At 53.9% G+C, this 17855-nt stretch overlaps 1 protein-coding gene across 1 annotated transcript in view; it reads left to right on the top strand.

Annotated features, from left to right (window-relative positions):
- The window catches only part of PLA2G4E (phospholipase A2 group IVE), a 55322-nt gene extending 41224 nt beyond the window's left edge, over positions 1–14098 (top strand). The window contains exons 7-20 of the mRNA XM_040969636.1: positions 487–550; positions 1035–1195; positions 1294–1383; positions 1705–1742; positions 3590–3725; positions 5260–5396; positions 6521–6743; positions 8656–8770; positions 9305–9442; positions 10675–10782; positions 11560–11763; positions 12915–13081; positions 13431–13614; positions 13881–14098. Of these exons, the coding sequence (XP_040825570.1) occupies positions 487–550; positions 1035–1195; positions 1294–1383; positions 1705–1742; positions 3590–3725; positions 5260–5396; positions 6521–6743; positions 8656–8770; positions 9305–9442; positions 10675–10782; positions 11560–11763; positions 12915–13081; positions 13431–13614; positions 13881–14098 (1983 nt within the window). The remainder of the gene's footprint in view (positions 1–486; positions 551–1034; positions 1196–1293; positions 1384–1704; positions 1743–3589; positions 3726–5259; positions 5397–6520; positions 6744–8655; positions 8771–9304; positions 9443–10674; positions 10783–11559; positions 11764–12914; positions 13082–13430; positions 13615–13880) is intronic.
- Positions 14099–17855: the final 3757 nt, after the last annotated feature.

Below are 17855 nucleotides of genomic sequence, written 5' to 3'. Positions count from 1 at the left end.
CCCAGTAAAGGGGGATGCTGAGGGCAGCTTCTGTCCCTAATCTGTCTGCAAACACAAGGCCAATACCAATGTTTTCATAATCCAGCTGTAGACAAGCTATTTTGCTTAAATGTAACCATTGGGGTCCAAGGAGACTTCTCCCTCAGACAGCAGGGCTTCAAGGGTTTGTAGCTTGGGTTTCTGCCAGCCTGCTTTCTCCTTGTGACTGCTTTCTTGGCAGCTCTCACTTCCAGACTCCTCAGCAGAGCATTCCATCTGGTGGGTCCTGAGCCAGCAGCTGACACTGCAGCCACGGGAAGCTGTGGAGCAGCCCCATTCCTAGGCATCCTGCTTCCCAGCACCTTGTGGCAGGCCATGATGGGGTTCAGAAAGCACTCTCAGCATGTCCCCGGCATCAACCCCAGTTTGGCACCTGTGTCCCCTGTGAGGCCTGGAGGTGGGGGAGGACCTTTGCTCAGGTCTCTGACATCTCGGCTTTTGTTGCAGTCTCGACAAGTCTCCAGGCTGGAGGTCCATGCGGAGTCCAGGAAGCGGAAGAAGAGAGGGAAAAGTGAGCCTCGGTTTGGCTCTGCATGCTGTCAAGACAGGGCACAGCTTTCACATCCCATCAGCAACCTGGCCCAAGCTCACAGGGAATTGGGGCTCAGCCAAAGCTGTGAGCCCATCTCTTCTCCTCTGCCTGCTCCATCAAGGGCTGGCTTCCTCTTGACCTGCGAGCTCCCCAGGCCTGGCCACTGTCCTGAGCATGGGTTCTGCCCCTATTGGGACCTCTGGCAGCCTGCAGTGAGGGACCCTGAAAGCCCTGAGGGACCCTATGAAGGCTGTGCCCCTTGTTCTAGTCATACCCAGCACTGTTCGTAAGCTTTATACTAATGCATTTTCCTGGGCCAGCCACTGTGGGCCTTGTACCAAGTGCCCAAGTGACTCCTGACAGACCCCACCTGGGCCACTCCAGAGAGCTGTCAGCTAAGCCAGGTTGGGGGTGGGGAGCAAGCGGCTTCCCAGGGACCTGACACTCGTGTCCTGTCTCCCAGTGAAGGACCTCTTGGTGACAGTGAGTGAATCCTTCGAGAACACTCTTCGTGTCCCACCCTGCCGTGAACTCTGCCACCCAAACCCTGCCTGCTTCCACTACCCCAAGTACTTCCAGCCACAATTGCATGTGGAGGTGCCCAAGAGTCACTGGAGCTGTGGGGTACAAAGCAGCTGCCATGGGGCAGGGGGTAGGGGGAAAGGGGCTAAGCCCTGCTGCCGGTGGGACCTCCCCCTCACAGAACCCTCCATCCCCTCCAGCTTTGCTGCTGCTGCAGTGCGTACAAGAACGACCCTGTGTGCCAGCCCCTTGACTGCCTTTGTGATGACCAGGCGGTGACCATGCCTGTGGTGAGGACCTGCGCCTGGGAGGGCCCTGACCGTCTGGCCTGCAGCTCCTGAGGCAGGGAGATGGGGAGAGGCTTGGGAGAGGCTGGGAGTACAGAGGTCTCAGTGCAGAGGGGTCTTGCACAATAGGAACCAGAGGGGAGACTGAGGTGGAGATGAAGATGGGGGAAGGGATGTGGGGATGGAGCAAGAGTGGATGTGCATGTGTGTGTGTGCTGAGTCAAGCTGGCAGGGTGGCAGGGAGGGTGGTCACCACATCAGTGATTAGCGTCACTCGGCCCTGCCTCATCTTCCCTGACAAGTTTTTCATCTTGTACTCCCCAGGGTAGGAATTACGAATTACACATGAAGACCACACCCTGGTAAAGTACCCTCTTTCTGTCCTTCTCTGTGGAGTGTTCGTGCCAGCAGGTGGGAGGTGGCATCTCCCTGTGGCTTGGCCTTGTGTGTTCTTGATGGCTGAGACATTGATCACTCCACCCACCCCTACTGTAGCTTGCTGGCTATTTGTGTATTTCCTCTTTGGTGATGGATCTATTCAAAGCCTTCGCCTGCTTGCTAAGTTTTTAGAATTTTACCTTGAGAAATTCTAAGACTTACTTGTATATTCTAGGTACAAGTTCCCTGTCAGGTACCTGATTTGAAAATGTTTTCTCTTAGTCTGGGGCCTGTCTTTCCATGTTCTTGATGCCGTCCATTGAAATGGAAACGTTTCTCATTTTGATCAAAATCAGCCTTTTTTTTTTTTTTCAGTCACTTGTGCTTTTGGTGCCATAGCCAAGAAGCTGTTACCTAATCTAAAACCATGATGTTTTCTTCCAAGACTTTTATAGTTTGATCTCACCTTGCAGTATATGGTTGATTTTGAGTTATTTTTGGCTGTGGTGTGAAATCAGGGAGTCAGTACTACTTTTGTGCATTAGGTGGGGAGGAGATCTGGTTGTTCCAGCACCATTTGTTGAAAGGCTGTTCTTTCTCCCCTGAGTAACCTGGATACCCTTCTTGAAAAAGAGTCATTTACCATAATCTCTACTTACAGCCCAATTCACTGTTTGGTTCAGACAAATGGTTTAATCTTGCTAAGACTCAGTTTTCTTCATGTGTAAATTGGGAGCAGTAATGAGAATCCTTGCATTAGTGGGCTGCTTTGCCAGTCCAGCGAGACAGCACATGAGAAACACTCAGTCACCTGCCTGGCAGGCAGAACCCAGGCCAAAGACCAAGCAACACTGCTGTTACTGCCATCGTCTTGTTATGCTTGTCCATGGAGACCAAGGAAAGAGGTGTTTCCTCTAAGCTATGTCTGCAGTCTTGTGCTAGCCATGGAGATGAACCAGGAGGGCTCCACGCCCTGCCTTCACTGAGATGGGATGCTGCTAGTGAGCCATGGCTTGGATCAGGAATTGTCCAGATCCACTCACAAGTGATGGGGCAGACAGAGAAGCTTCTAAGGAAGGTAGGGGTCCATGTCATTGTACACACGTAGAACACATGCTGCTCTTGGGGGCCCCCACATTGGCTAGAGGTGAAGCTGGCTAGGGCAGGTAGGGTTCCAGGTTCAAGGACAGGGATGAGATCAAAAGAGGACAGCCTCTGAACATGTTGTGGTGGCTCCTGCCCCAGCTGCCAGCACCATGGGGTAAGGTGTGTGAGGTTTTTATCAGCTGCACAAACACACAGGGAGGTGATTATTCTGTGGGCGGGACATTCTCCGTGAGGGATGGGAGCACAGATGGGAGCACAAAGGAATGTGTGCTTATTTGTCCAGCTCAGGGGAATCCATACTCCAGGGCCATGTCCAGCCACTTTCAGAGCTCCTGTCACCCACAGCTGGCCATGGGCTAGAGAGGGCAGGGCCCCTGGGGGAAACCTTTCTGGGCCTCACAGCCACTTGCTGGTCTAGGAGGCAGGGAGTTTGAAGGGTCCCTGAGATGAGAGCCAACAGTGGTCTTTGGCCAAACCCCAGCTTACAGCATGCCCCCTGAGGCTCAGGAGCTAGACGTTTGTCATCTTTACTGTTGAAGACCAATGCTCAAGTTAAGTATCTTCAGCCCATGACATACATGAGAACAAAGAGGTCCAAGGTCACAGAAATGGTACGTGGCAGTACTTGGCCTCCAGCTTAGTAGGTTCCACTGATCCTAAAGCCGTATCTGCTCCTTAAAGCTGGAGGCAACAGGTCTACTAAGCCCGTCCCATCTTCCCACAGCCCCAAGACCTTAGATGTACGGCTTGGCTTCAGCCTGTGCCCAGCGGAGCTGGAGTTTGTGCAGAAACGAAAGGTGGTAGTGGCCGAGGCGCTGAAGCAGGTGCTGCAGCTGGAGGAGGACCTGCAGGCGGATGAGGTGAGTGAGACTGGGCTCGGGGCCATCCTGGGCTGAGCTGCTCTGCCATCTCCATGCCTTGCTAGCCTACCCCTCCCCTAGGCTTGCTCTGTTCCAGGGCAGCCTGACCCCAGCTCTGCTCCATGGTTGATCCTATGCCAAAGCTCTGGGTGCAGGGATGTGGCCCCATGCAGAATATGACTCTGGTGGCCCCCAGAGGAGGGAGGACAGGCAGGAGAGGAAGGGGCTTCTGCTGCTTGTGTGAGCTCTAACGGGCTGGGCTGCATGCCCTGTTTGCATCGGTGTCAAGTGGCCTGCTCACCTCAGCCAGGAAGCACTTTGAGCTCTGTAAACTAGTACCTGACACACCTCCAAGAAGGCCATCTGTGAGTCTCTAACCTCCAACAGGAGCACGCAGACACATCCCCAGAGATCACAGTGGCAGCATGCACGGGAGAAGGAGCTTTAGCTCCCAGACCCATCACTTCCTCCCAGGAAGCAGGCATTGGGGCCTTTGTCACAGGCCCTTGACCATCCTCAGATGGGGACCAAGACCCTCCACTGTCCTGGACAGCAGGTCAGCCCTCCAAGTACACACCTTCCAGCCTGGCCACAGTGGGCAGGGGGCTCGTGCCTACCTGGAGAGACCTCATGATTGGGCTTTAGCTGATGTAAGGCTCTTCCAGTGCTCACTCATAGGAAAGCAGAGCACCTTCTCTGTCACCAGTGGTGAGCTCACCCAGGACATCTTAAACCTTTCACACCCAGAGGTGGCTACTATCCCCTCCCTACCACAAAAGTTAATCAGAAGCGTACCATACAGGGCAAGGGTGGAGGCAGAGGCTAACACACTGCTTGGGATGCCCGTATCACCTCTCTGAGTGCTGAGGCTGTGTTCCTGCTCCTGGCTCCTCACTCCAGCCCCACGCTGATGCTCACTGAGGGACTCACAGGTCATGGCTCAAGTGCTTGGAACCCTGCTACCCACATGGGAAACCTGGATTGAACACCAGCCTTCTGGTTTCAGTCCAACCCAGGCCCAGATATTTTAGGCATTTGGGAAGCAAACCAGCAGATGGAACACTTATCTCTCTCTGCCTCTGTTTTTCTCTCTCCATTTTTCAAATAAATAAAAGATGAAAAATCAACAGTACAGGGTATATTGAGCATATACCCCATGCCAAGCCTGGGCATGGGCCTAGCTTAGATATGTCCACAGGAGGTGCATCATTGGCACCACTAAGGGGTCACAGGTGAGCTGGGCCCGAGGTTGGTCATCTGTTACCTGAGGGGTAAGAATTCTGTGGGTCATGACCGTGAGCTTTACCAAACTGCCTTAGGCCTCAGGACCCTTCACCCACAACACCACTGGGCTTCAAGGGTTCGAGACCTCCTAGCAGCTGACTGCTCTATGCAAAGGAGAGTTTTAAGGTTGCTCAGCAGTGCCTCGCCTCAACTGGCCCTCTCGCCAGCTTGCCCTCCTCTGCTGTCCTCTCTGAGCTCTGTTTGCCATCCTAAGTTGTCCTTAACATTTCTGCCTCCATGCATTCCCCAGGTACCACTGATAGCCATCATGGCCACTGGGGGTGGAACGAGATCCATGACCTCCATGTATGGCCACCTGCTGGGGCTGCAGAAGCTGAACCTCCTGAACTGTGCCACCTACATCACTGGCCTGTCAGGGGCCACCTGGTAAGGAGGCCAGAGCAGGGGCTGGGTGGGCTGGCCTGGGGCCCTTTGATGTGTGTTGTCCCCCATCTCACATGAGACAGAAGCTCCGTCATGAAGGCACAACTGTGTGGCTTCAAACACGCAGCCAGCCCCTCAAGAGACTCAGTTTCTGGATCTGAAAAGTGGGGACAAAATAAGCACTGGCCTAGTGGGCTGGTGTGAGGAGCTGTCTCCATACCAGGCACTGTGCGTGCTGACCAGCACTGACATGACTGTTTCCCTGAGGCTCTGGTAGGGGCTTGGAAAATGGCCCTCAGCAGTGAGTGGACCACTGGCACTATTAGCCCCAGTCTGCTAGGGAGGGGAAGCTGTTTTCTTTCTGGGCTGGGCCGAATCTTCTCGAAGGATGCAGGTGCTGACTGCTCTGGCTCTGGTGTGTTGGGACCCACCACCTGCTCCCTGCTATGCCTCTGCCTGCTAGGCTTCCTTCCATGTGCATGGGAGGCCTGGGGGCAGCAGCCCCTGCCCTGCGTTCCCACTCTTCCCTATGGGATGTCAGTGCATCTCCTGAGACCCACAGCACGGTTGGGGCACAGAAAATGTGTCATTTCTTTCCATCAACAGAAAACAAAAGAACTTCTAGACTAAGGAAAATATTTTACTAAATGACACAAAATATATTTGCTTTTCCACACCACAGTTAGAAATTTAATTTGGAATATTGTTTATTGTGGGGGAGAACCATAGGTACTCCATCAAACCTTCCATGTGGGTGACAGAAATTCAAGTATTTGGGCCTTCACCTACTGCCTCCTAGGTACTATAGGATACAGACATCCCAACTGGATGCTGAGCCTGCTGTGTCAGGATGCCCACCCAGAGCCTGATTTTGAATTCAGAAAAATCCAGGTCCTAACTAAACCAGTATGCTGTAACTGGCACATAGTAGGCCTGTAAGAAATGAGAGCTACTGTTCACACACACATTCCAGCCAGGCCTGTGCCCCCACTCCCTTCCCTCCAGGCTCCTCTCCTGGCAGCTTTAGTGTTCACAAAGACCTGCCCACCTTGCCCCCTGCCCTGGGAGGCAGAATTAATCAGACCAAGGCTGGACCAAGCCTGTTAGCCATGCCTGTCTCTCTCCAGGACCATGGCAACCTTGTACCGTGACCCCGATTGGTCCTCCAAAAACCTGGAGCCTGCTGTCTTTGAGGCTCGGAGGCATGTGGTCAAAGACAAGATGCCCTCTCTGTTCCCGGACCAGCTTCTCAAGTTCCGAGAGGAACTCCGGCAGCGAAGCCAGGAAGGCTATAAGGTCACCTTCACAGACTTCTGGGGCCTGCTAGTAGAATCCTGTCTGGGGGATGAGGTAAGACTCGGCCTCACCTGGGGTCTAAGCTCACCTGGCTGGCAACCAGCTCTCTTTCATCATGGGAGGGGGAGGAGGATCCCGGATGTCTAACACAGCAGAGGGAGTCCGACTGGATCTATAGGTGTATCCTGGGCTTTAAGAACCATAGGTGCTGGGCCTAGCATAGTAGGCTAGTGGCTAAAGTCCTTGCCTTGTATGCGCCAGGATTCCATATGGGTGCCGGTTCTAATCCTGGCAGCCCCATTTTCCATCCAGCTCCCTGATTGTGGTCTGGAAAGCAGTCAAGGATGGCCCAAAGCCTTGGGACCCTGCATCCATGTGGGAGACCCAGATGAAGCTCCTAGCTCCTGGGTTTGGATCAGCTCAGCTCTGGTCATTGTGGTCACTTGGGGAATGAATCATCTGACAGAAGATCTTCCTCTCTGTATATCTGACTTTGCAATAAAAATAAATAAATCTTAAAAAAAAATCACAGGTGCTGAAATGCACTGTGGAGGAAGGTGGGGGCTCGCTTTCCCACCTCAGTTATGGAGGCTGACTGAGACTGTCACATTGAGAACACCTCAGGAGAGACCCAGTGTAGGCCAGCATGTGCCCCCAAAGCCTCATTAAGGCACATGTGCAAGAAAACGGACAGTAGCTGGAGAAGGCTAGGAAGGCATTGTCTGTGGTCATGCTTGTCCCTAAGTGGGGACAATAGAAAGAAAGACAAGTGGAAGCTTCTGGGATGACTGGCTCACCTTGGAAGGAGTAGAGAGGTCGTTGGGAAATCCTTTGGAATAGTCCTGTGTCCCCCAGCATGGGCCTGCTTCAGTGTCCCCAGCACACTTGACCTCAGGAGGTGTGGCCTTGGTGCAGACTCAGCTACGGCATTCGGAGCACAGCAGCTCACTGTTAGGGCCACCACACAGGGATGGGCCTGGCATGTTCCCTTCCTGCTCTGAAATCCAATTTTCTGAGCACCAAGTGCCTTAGACGAGAAGCAGCAGCCTAGGCTGGGAGGCAGCTGCTGGGAGGGCTCCCAGGGAGTGCCATGGACTTGGACATCAGGACCTGCTCAGCTATTACAGGCCCCCAGAAAGGAACCAGCCTTGGCTGCTGGTTGACCTCTGTGTGACTTTTCCTCCCAGCCTCTGTCCAGCCCCATGGCCCTGTGCCTTCCTCCCAAAGGTGCTGGAAAGTTCTGAGTGCACACCAGGAGGACAGGCAACAGATTGCTCCACGTTAGAGGTTCCACTTCCAGAAAACCCAAGGTTCCCCTTCCGAAGTCACTCATAACTCCCTCTGCCCTTTCAACCTCGTGACCAAGTACCTGTGCTGGCCCGTGGGGAATCCCTTCTCACCATTGACCCTGCCCTGCTCTTTGATAACTGATCACCTTTAAACCCATCCTCCTGATGGACAGGGCAGGCCTAGGGCCAAGGGCATGGGCTCCTGGGCTCAGGCAAGATTCTAGCCCTGCTCTATACTGTTCTGAAAGAGTGGCTTCTGCCAGTAGCAGTTAATACCCTTAGCAGCATTTTTCCCAGTGGTCGTGCACGTGTGATAAGGAGGCAAGCACCAAGGCTTCTTGCACCCACCAGCGGTCTGAACACTGGAGGAGCAGGCCTGGGGGTTCTCAGGAAAGCTGAACTAGGTGTGATGTCAGGAGGTCCCTGGTTGGCCCACTCAGGATGATGAGTGTGGGCTGAACTAACTGTGCCCTGATTTGCAGTTGCCCTGTCCCCATCCTGTCTTGGGGTCTGCAGCGTGATGGCCAAGGAAACCGTGCCCATTCTCCAGGTGCAGGTTTGCTGGTAGCTGCTGTGCCCTCCACAGTGGCTCAGGAACTGGAACATAGCTGCTGGCGGCCCAGGGCTGCCCCCTTCCTTGTCAGTGGCTTCTTCTTACCCCTTCATTCACCTTGCAGAAAAATGAATGCAAACTGTCAGAGCAGCGTGCTGCCTTATGCCGGGGCCAGAACCCCCTGCCCATCTATCTCACTCTCAATGTCAAGGATGGCGTCAGCAACCAGGACTTCAGAGGTAACATTGGTGACTAGGAACTGAGGGGGAGGGAGCCCTTCTTGATGGGGGGAAGTGGGTGCAAAGGTCCCAGCACCTGAGGTCTCCTCACCCCACCTCCTCTGCCAACCCTTGGGCTGAAGCAATAGGCTTTGCTGCCCAGTCTGCCCTGCTCTGAGTGGGACTGGTGGCATGATCTGTGGCTCCCTTGGATATACATTTGATCATACAGGGACAGTAAAGGTTCTAAAGGGAAACTACCCAGAGGGAGGGACCCCAAGGCCCTGCCCTGTGTCAAGGGCCATTTCCACCCCCACTTTTGCAGCTTTGAGGAACTCCTGAACTATGCAGTTTGCGGTTCAGGCTTTCCTAGCCACAGAAGCCGGCCAAGGGTGTCCCCAGGTGTCCTGCAGGGGAACTGCAGTTTCTCAGTCCTAACAACCCCCTTCTCCCCAAGCCCCAGGAGCTAGTGAGGGAGGGCTGGGGCAGAGGACCTTCAGGGCAGTGCGGTTGGCAAACCAGAGTCGACACCTCCCCTTGCTTCTTTGTGAACAGAATGGTGCGAGTTCTCCCCCTATGAGGTGGGCCTGCAGAAGTACGGCGCCTACATCCCCAGTGAGCTCTTCGGCTCCAAATTCTTCATGGGACGGCTGATGCAGAGGCTCCCAGAGTCCCCGATGTGCTACATGCTAGGTGACTCCTGGTGGGGCTCCCCTTAGCACCCCTGCCCAAGCTGGGATTTGAGGAATGATTGGGTGGCTCTTTGCTGTGCTGGTATGCCTGTGAGTTAGCCTGTAACAGGGAGATCCTGAGGAGGTTCTTGAATCTAGCTCTAGACCTCCAGAGACATCCTCATCTCCTCAGGGCCACTTGGCCACTTGGGCCCAGAAGGACCTGACTGGGGACCAGAGGGAACTCTCCCATTGCGCAGATCTCCAGTGGTCTTCCTGGGATCTACTCAAAAACAGACTGGGGAGGCAGACTGGGATGGACTTGGGAGAACAGTAACTCCCCTAACACCCACTCACTTCCTCTCTGGTTCTAGACAGAGTGGTGTCTGGGTTTACAGCGGGAGGGTGGGGAGCAGTGAGGAGCGGTAGAGGCCAGCCCTTGGGGTCCAAGACCAGGTAAAAGAAGATGGCCAAGTAAGGGGTAGAGTTTGGAGCCCAATGAGATAAAGAAGAGAGTCTGGAGATATAGGTAAAGGCCCAATCCTAAGCTTCCCCATCTTTCAGAGGCCAAACCCAGTGAAAGTGAGGGTCTGACCATGACATCCACTCTCACAGTGCCCACCTTCAGAGCCCCAATTACACCCATCCCCACTGACCTCGAAACAATGATGCCTCTTCACAGCATCCAGAAGTTGGGCCTTATCTGTGTGTCTACACTTCTTCTACCTCTCCCAGTCCAGCCCATCTCAGAGGGTTCCACATCTGCTTTGAAGCTTACCCAGAAGCACCCAGCCCACAGTGGCCTCTCCTTTCTTCTGAACACCCTTGTTTGGGAGCATATGGCTTGAAGAGCTACTGTTACAAAGACACTTGGGCTTGAACTCCAGCTCCTTGTCCATGAGCTGTATGACCTTGGCTACCACACCTAACCTCCCTGAGCCTTAGTTTTCTTGTCTGTACCTCAGTCAAGGTTGTAGAAGCAACCCTGAGATGGATCCCAGTGCTTCAATGCATGTGAAAGACTTAATACCTTGTTATTAATATGTTCTGTTAAAACCATCACAGTGAGAGGGCATTCCATTTACTGAATGCCAGGCACTGTCCTGGACGCTCTGGGTGTGAGAATTGCTGAGAGGCATAGTGTGCATACAGGTTTGAACTCGACGCTCGCACTTGTCAGCCTCAGAGTGCTGCCGCGGCTGCGCTGGAGACCCGGGTGGACCGGGAACCTCACAGCTGGCCCTGGATCCCCAGGTTTGTGGAGCAGCATCTTCTCCCTGAACCTGCTTGATGCCTGGAATCTGTCCCACACCTCGGAGGATTTTTTCCACAGGTGGACAAGGAGGAAAGTGCAGGACATCGGTGGGTAACTCACTGGCTTACCTTGCGGTGGAGGGGGTTGGGAGGGTGGGTAGATCATGAACCAAGGGCTGTCACACCCACCACGTTTTCCCATGACATCCCTGGAACCCACAGACATGGAAGGTAGCCGGGGTATGGGGAAAGTGTTAGGCGTAGGGACCCTTGTGCCAAGGTCCCATGGCATCCCAGCACCTGAGAGAACCTAAAAGGGAGGATCAGCAAACAATCAAAGGATGCTCTTCCAGACTCTCTGTCATTTCTGGGACCGTGAACATTTTGTTGTTGTTGAATTTGACTGAAAGGCTGCCAGAGGGCTCCCATCCACGGGCCCATTCCTTCAGTGCTCATGGCTGAACCAGGCCAAAGCTGACACACACGCAACTCAACCCAGGGTCTCCACCGTGGGTGGCAGGACTCCCCCATGCGTGGCAGAACTCTTCATCATGGGTGGCAGGAGCCATCCCCTGTTGCCTACCAGTTAGCAGAAAACTGGAGCTGACTCAAACCTGGGTCCTCCAAAATGACATGAAGGGTTACAACCTCTGTGCCCAGTGCCCATACTTTGGGGACCTTTCTTACCTACATCTCCCTCTCCACTCACCCACCCCATTCTGTGTCTCTTACCTGGGCACTCCTGGCACCAGTGACAATAGAGGGAGGTGTGAGGTTCACCTCTCAGTGGCTCACCTGCATGCTCGTGTGACCAGATAGTACTCGGGCTGGGCAGTCAGGCCCCCAAGTCTTGTAACCTGTGCCTCCCCCCTCAATCCCCTGCAGAAGATGACCCGCTCCTGCCAGAGATCCCCAAATGTGATGCCAACATGCTGGAAACATCAGTAGTGATCCCAGGGTCATGGCTGTCCAATACTTTCCGAGACATCCTCACCTATCGGGCCTTCGTGTCAGAATTCAACAACTTCCTGTCTGGGCTGCAACTGCACACTGGCTACCTCCAAAACAGCGAATTCTCCAAGTGGAAAGGTACACAATCCTGGCTGCTCTTCCAGGCAGGAGGGAAAAGTGGTTTTGGAGAAAACACCTTGGCCAGACCCCTCAACCCCAACCCAGGGATTCTCCAACCCAAGGATTCAACCTTAAGCCTGCCAGCTTGGGCAGTGTGCAGCTCTACCAGCAGAGGGCGGTGTGGCCATTTAATTAATTGAATGCACAGTGTACAGAATCTACATGGCAACCTTTGGGGAGTTGACTTCACTGCACAGTCAGGGACACACAGCCCTGCAGCTGGGCTCTAAGAATGCCCCTTGAGTTGGGCAGGGGTAGCCCAGCTCAAGAACCCTATGTGGTAAGGAGCAGGGCCAGCCTTGCACTGTAGTCTTGCAACCTCAGCCTGTTGCAGCCCTGCACCCATGACACCAAAGTTGATTTTCCAGTTTGTTTGATATTTAATTTGGCCATGACCTCCTATTGGCTACCTAAGCCTAGCCTTTGCTATCTGGGACAGGAGGGGCTGGTGGCTCTAGGCCCAGGTTTGGCACTAATTCATAGTGCTATTTCACAAACTACATCTGGATTCTAACCTATGCAGCCCCGTCCAAGGCATGCTAAAACCCCAAGGTTGGACTCTTCCTTGTTAGTCCACCCAGGGAGAGCTGGGGACTCCATGGTACCCCATCAAAATAGGGGAGTGGGGGCCCGGCGCAGTGGCGCAGTGGCGCAATGGTTAAGGTCCTCGCCTTGCACGCCCGGGATCCCATATGGGCACCGGTTCTATCCCGGCAGCCCTGCTTCCCTTCCAGCTCCCTGCCTGTGGCCCGAGAAGGCAGTCGAGGACGACCCAAAGCTTTAGGACCCTGCACCCGTGTGGGAGACCCGGAAGAGGCTCCTGGCTTCAGATCAGCATAGTATCGGCTGTTGCACTCACTTGGGGAGTGAATCATCGGACAGAAGATCTTCCTCTCTGTCTCTCCTCTCTGTATATCTGCCTTTCCAATAAAAATTAACAAAAATAAATCTTTTTAAAAAAAAGGGGGGGAGTGGGTGGGGCTGGAGGCCCAGGCTGAGGGGTGGAGACAGCCACAGGCAAAACACCAGATCCATGCCAGGTACCTCTGCCCGGGACCAAGATTGTGGTGGTCCCAGGTGTGTGGGTAACCGGAAGCCTGGGCTTTCAGACACAGTACTGGATGGCTTCCCGAACCAGCTGACGACGTCTGCAAACCACTTGTGCCTGCTGGACACAGCATTCTTCGTCAACTCCAGCTACCCGCCCCTGCTCAGGCCAGAGAGGAAAGCTGACCTCATCATCCATCTCAACTACTGCGCCGGCTCCCAGACCAAGGCAAGCGTGGTGACACTGACATAGGGCTCCTTCTGGGCACAGTGCTTCCTATATCCACACCATGGCTGGAGTCCTCTCAGATGTGGGCCACACCTGGCTGGGCCTGTGTCCATACATAGCAGCATAGAAAGGGCTGTAATTCGTGTTGCCCAGGGAAGAAGACCACGTCTGGCTGTGCACCTCTGGTTCCAGCCTGGCTTTGTTCTCACAACATCACCAGTTGTGGCTAGGTGGCTGGGGACAGGAGCTGTTGGTTAGGGCAATGGGAAAGCCACAGCTGAGAGTTCCATGTTCTTCCCACTGACCTGGCCTTCACGATCCTCATGCATGTCTTCCTGTGCCTTTCTAGCCCCTGAAACAGACATGTGAGTACTGCACCACACAGAACATCCCCTTCCCCAACTACGAGATCCAGGAGCCCGATGACAGCCTCAAGGAGTGCTACCTGCTGGAGAACCCCCATGAACCTGAGGCCCCCACCGTGGTCTTCTTCCCACTCATCAACGACACCTTCCAAAAGTACAAGGCACCAGGTAACCTGCCTCCGCTTCCAGAGCCTGACACCCACCGGCTTCCCCTGTCTGAGCTGTCCTTGGTGTTGGCAGTATCCTGCCTTCCTGCCTTGCTAGAGCAATCCTGTCCTAATGAGGGCACGCTGCATTGCTTAGAGGTGTATGCACATACACATACGAAAGCAGATGCTCAGCTTTGCACATGGTGTGTGTGTGAGCGTGCTGCCAGAAGAGAAGTGGGAACACGCCCATGCCATATATCTGGGAAGGTCTTCTGCTGCCCCCAGGTGTGGAGCGGAGCCCTGAGGAGTTGGAGCTGGGCCAGGTTGACATCTACGGCCCCAACACCCCCTATGCCACCAAGGAGCTGACCTACACAGAGGCGGCCTTCGACAAGCTAGTGAAGCTTTGTGAGTACAACATCCTGAACAACAAGGACAAGCTCCTGCAGGCCCTGCGGCTGGCTGTGCAGAAGAAGAAGCTGAAGGGCTCATGTGCCAGCTGAGCTCTGGCCAGTTCCTCCCTCTGCTGGCTGCACCTGCTGCCGCCACCCCTGCCCCAGCTCTGCTCTCTGGTGAGGGATGCAGGCAGGCCGGCTTGGACTTTCTCAAACAATTAAAGGGAAAAAAAGAGAGAGACAGTAAGGATACTACCAAGGAGCCACGCTTGATTTCTTTCCATACCTCTTTGCAGGGAGCAGGGTCTGGTAGTCACAACCTCCCACATGTGCCTCGGGCTGGAGTGCAAAGGCTTGACCAGAGACAGAACCCAGAGGTACAGGGATGAAGTTTGGGGTCTCGTATCCCAGTCGTATGCTCTAATGGCAGACAAGGGAAAATGCGGGCATACTGAAGATGCGCCTGAATTTCTCCAGAAAAGTGCCTTCTCCATTCTGAGTCACTGTGCTCTCAGGACTTCTCTCAGTGGTTGTGCTGTGTGATTTGTATTTCTGTGAATCTGTATCACTAGGACGAGTGACACAAGAAGGTCAAGATGCAGTGCCAGACATATGGCTCTGCACCACTATGAGGGTGGCAGCATCAGAGCTCCAGAGCTGGCAGCTCGTGGGATCCCAAGTGGACCACCAGCTCCAAAGCCAAGTCTGCAGCCCAGGCTGACAGCCCATGGCCCCGGGCTGCCGTAAGGGAGGGCTGGAAATGGAGCCAGGTGCCAGGTAGGCAAGGCAGTCTCATGCTGCTGGCCTCAAGGTTCTCTCAGGTTCTCTCACTGCCCCATCTCTCCGGCTCCCAGGTGGGACTTCTTATTTCTTCTTATTTCTCACTTATCACATGCCCTCCCAGCTCATAAAAAAAATGCCTTCCCAATCCGGGAAGTGCTTCCCACACTGGGAAGCAACTGTAGGGAACACCAAGGTCTACCTGCGATAAAGTAGTTTGGCCTGGGAGATTTTCCAGAGCCTATGCAGGCAGCCTGTTCAGCCTTCCAACTGGGAACCTGGGGGATCTCTCCTGGAGATGCCTGGCTGGTAGAAAGTGAAGGCAGAAAGGTATTTGGTATTGGGGGGTCCAGTGTGCCTGAAAAGTACAGCCATGGGGGTGGGGGTAAGGGATAGGTGCCAGACCCACAGACAGCCCTGTGCTTGTTAGGAGGCAAATGCCCGCGGGCCCTGAAATCTGGGGAACATCGGCCTCCTGGGTGCATCCTGGCCTCGCCAAGAGTGGTGGAAGGTAGTTGGAAAGCAGACTCCCAGACCTCCCCCTCGCCATACTCAGCAACTCAGGGTGTGTGTGTCTTTCAGGGGGTCCTCCTCCCTGACTCCCACCCCATGGACCCAGGTGCCTCCTACGCATGTTCCCATGGGAAAGGCTGGACTAGGGATGTGCATTGGCACCTGAGTTTGTGAGGCATGAATGAATCAGCTCCCTTGAGCCACGGAAGAACTGGGCTTCTTGACTCGCAAAACCAGACCCTATCAGGTAGCGCGAACCTGGAACGCTGCCTGTCTTCTCCCCTGCCTAATTTCCATCTTTCCACCTGCCACACAATTATCCCAGAGAGCCCAGCAGCAGGACCTGGAGTCCCTCGGTCTTGCAAAATTTCAATGTATAAAGACAGTGTAATCTTGGAGCGCGGAATAAAATGGCCACATGGGTAACCACTGTTGACTCATCTGCCTTCATGATCTGAAGTTGCAAAACACGCCTGACTGCTGCTGCCTCCCCATGCAGCCTTGTCCTTATTTATGCTCCCCCACCCCCACCAGGGGCTTCCTGCTGTCCACCTGCCTCCATCCCTTCTCTCCCTCCGTGGTGAGGCTGCCTCTGTTTCCAGGAAGCTACACCATGTCATAGTGGTACCCCAGCCCCATCTGGGTTCCTGCTGGGCCATGCTTGCCTGTTTTTCAGGAAACGTGGACTGGGAGGAAGGGGAGGCAACGTGCATCCACGGAGCATATGCTTGAGGCCAAAAGGCAATCAACAGTCTCTGCTTCCCAGAAACTTCTATTGCTGATTGGGGCAGCCGGAAAGAGCCTGGTGCATGCCAGAAGAGGGAAGTAGGAAGCCTGGTTACTGAAATGGCCAAGTGGCATCAATCCAGATGAGCGAGCCATGGCACTCTCCCAGGGCCCTGCTCTCTGCTATCAGCCTGACCAAATAGGAAAGGTAACCCCCCTAGTTCCCTCACTCTTGGGCTCCCCCTCTCCTTCCCTAGAGAGCAGCCCACACCCAGTGCCACTGCTGTCCTGCCCTGCCCTGCCACCCCCTACCTCTACCTCCCCAGGAAAATGCCTCTCCCTGAGGTCACCATGCCCTAGCCTCCAGGTGCACATAGCCAAAGGCTGCCAGTAGCTTTCCCAGTCTTATCAGACTTGATTGTTCCCAGCATTTGGCACCATGGACCACTCCCCGCTTCCTGACACCCTCCCTTCCCATGGAGCCCTGGCCAACAACAGTTCACTTGAGTTCAGCTTGCAAACACGTGCTGCCTGCCCACTGTGCAGGTCTATGCTACAGGACCCAGCAGGGGCTGCACCCTTCAAGAAGCTTCCTTCTGGGCCCACATGGAGACTGAGCCTTGTGGTGTACAAGAGCTTCCTGTTGGTACACCACCAGGGCCACACAGGCGAAGCTGCCAGTCCAGCCACATAGGGGAGGGGCTTGTTCAGTCATACCTTCTTCCTACATTTCTTCCACCAAAATGTGAGAGAGCCCCTCTTGGGGTGTCCTCTCTCTAATTAACTGCTGGCATTCCTTTCCCCTCTCCTCATTTTATGTTCTCTTTAGTAAGTTTATCGCTACCCAGGACTTCAGCTACTATGTCTGTCAAACTCTTCGATGCTTAGCTTTGTTTTCATGATGGACCCTGAAGTTCCAAAATTATAGGGGCTTTCTTATCAGAAGTTCAGACTGTTGTGGTCCAGCATTGCTGCTGGAACTATAGCCGTCATATCCACATTCCAAGTAGCAGGAAGAATAAAGGGATCTGGGTTTCGGCTGGCAATGATTTCACCAAACCATCCCTGGACTATTCTGGACTGCTTTTCAACAAAAGAGGATTCTTTCTTTAAAAGGATCACTAGCCCTTCCAGATGTCTCACTGGGCAACAACATACCTTAATGGATAAATGGCATGAAATAGCTGTGGATTGATTAACCCCTTGTGGGTGAGGAGTTTGAATTGAGCATAGCAAGGACAGCCTTCCCCTCTTTGTGTGCTGCAGCTCCCATGCATGCCCTGCACTGCCAGGGCCAACGACTCCTGTACTTAAGGGCTGGGCAGGAGCTCTGGGAGGGTGGAGGCCTGCCAATTAGAGCAAATTCCTGGGGCCTCCCAGCATGGCAAGCCTGGGAGGGTGTTACATAGAGGCAGCAGTGTGGCCCTTCCAGCTGGGCCTCAGCTGTTCCCCATCCCTAGCTCCACCTCCATGGTAACTGGTTGGAATAGTCCAGAACATAGGTCAGCAATCCCACCTCTGGAGGCCAGGCCCATTGACAAAGGTGCAGCCATAGTTTTTATTCCAGACTGAAAGAGAAATTCACAGCTTTCTCGTTTTGCAAAACAAACTCTGTACCCATGGGACAACAGCTCTGTACTTCTTCCTCCCCACACTTCTTGATAGCCACCTTTCTGCTTTCTGTTTCTTCCAACTTTACTGCTTTAGAAAGTAAAATCATGCAGTGTACACTCTTTTATAACTGACTTAGCTCACTTAGCATGAGTTTCTCAAAGTTCACCCATGTTGGTGCATGTGCCAGGGTCTCCTTCCTTTCCCAGCTGGATTTTGTTCACACTCTAATATG

Source organism: Ochotona curzoniae, unplaced genomic scaffold (genome assembly GCF_017591425.1).
Source record: "Ochotona curzoniae isolate NIBS_2020 unplaced genomic scaffold, NIBS_Ocur_1.0 scaffold_4701, whole genome shotgun sequence".
Classification (NCBI taxonomy): domain Eukaryota; kingdom Metazoa; phylum Chordata; class Mammalia; order Lagomorpha; family Ochotonidae; genus Ochotona; species Ochotona curzoniae.
The sequence above is the reverse complement of the archived record's forward strand: the minus strand, read 5'-3'. Positions and strand labels throughout refer to the sequence as shown.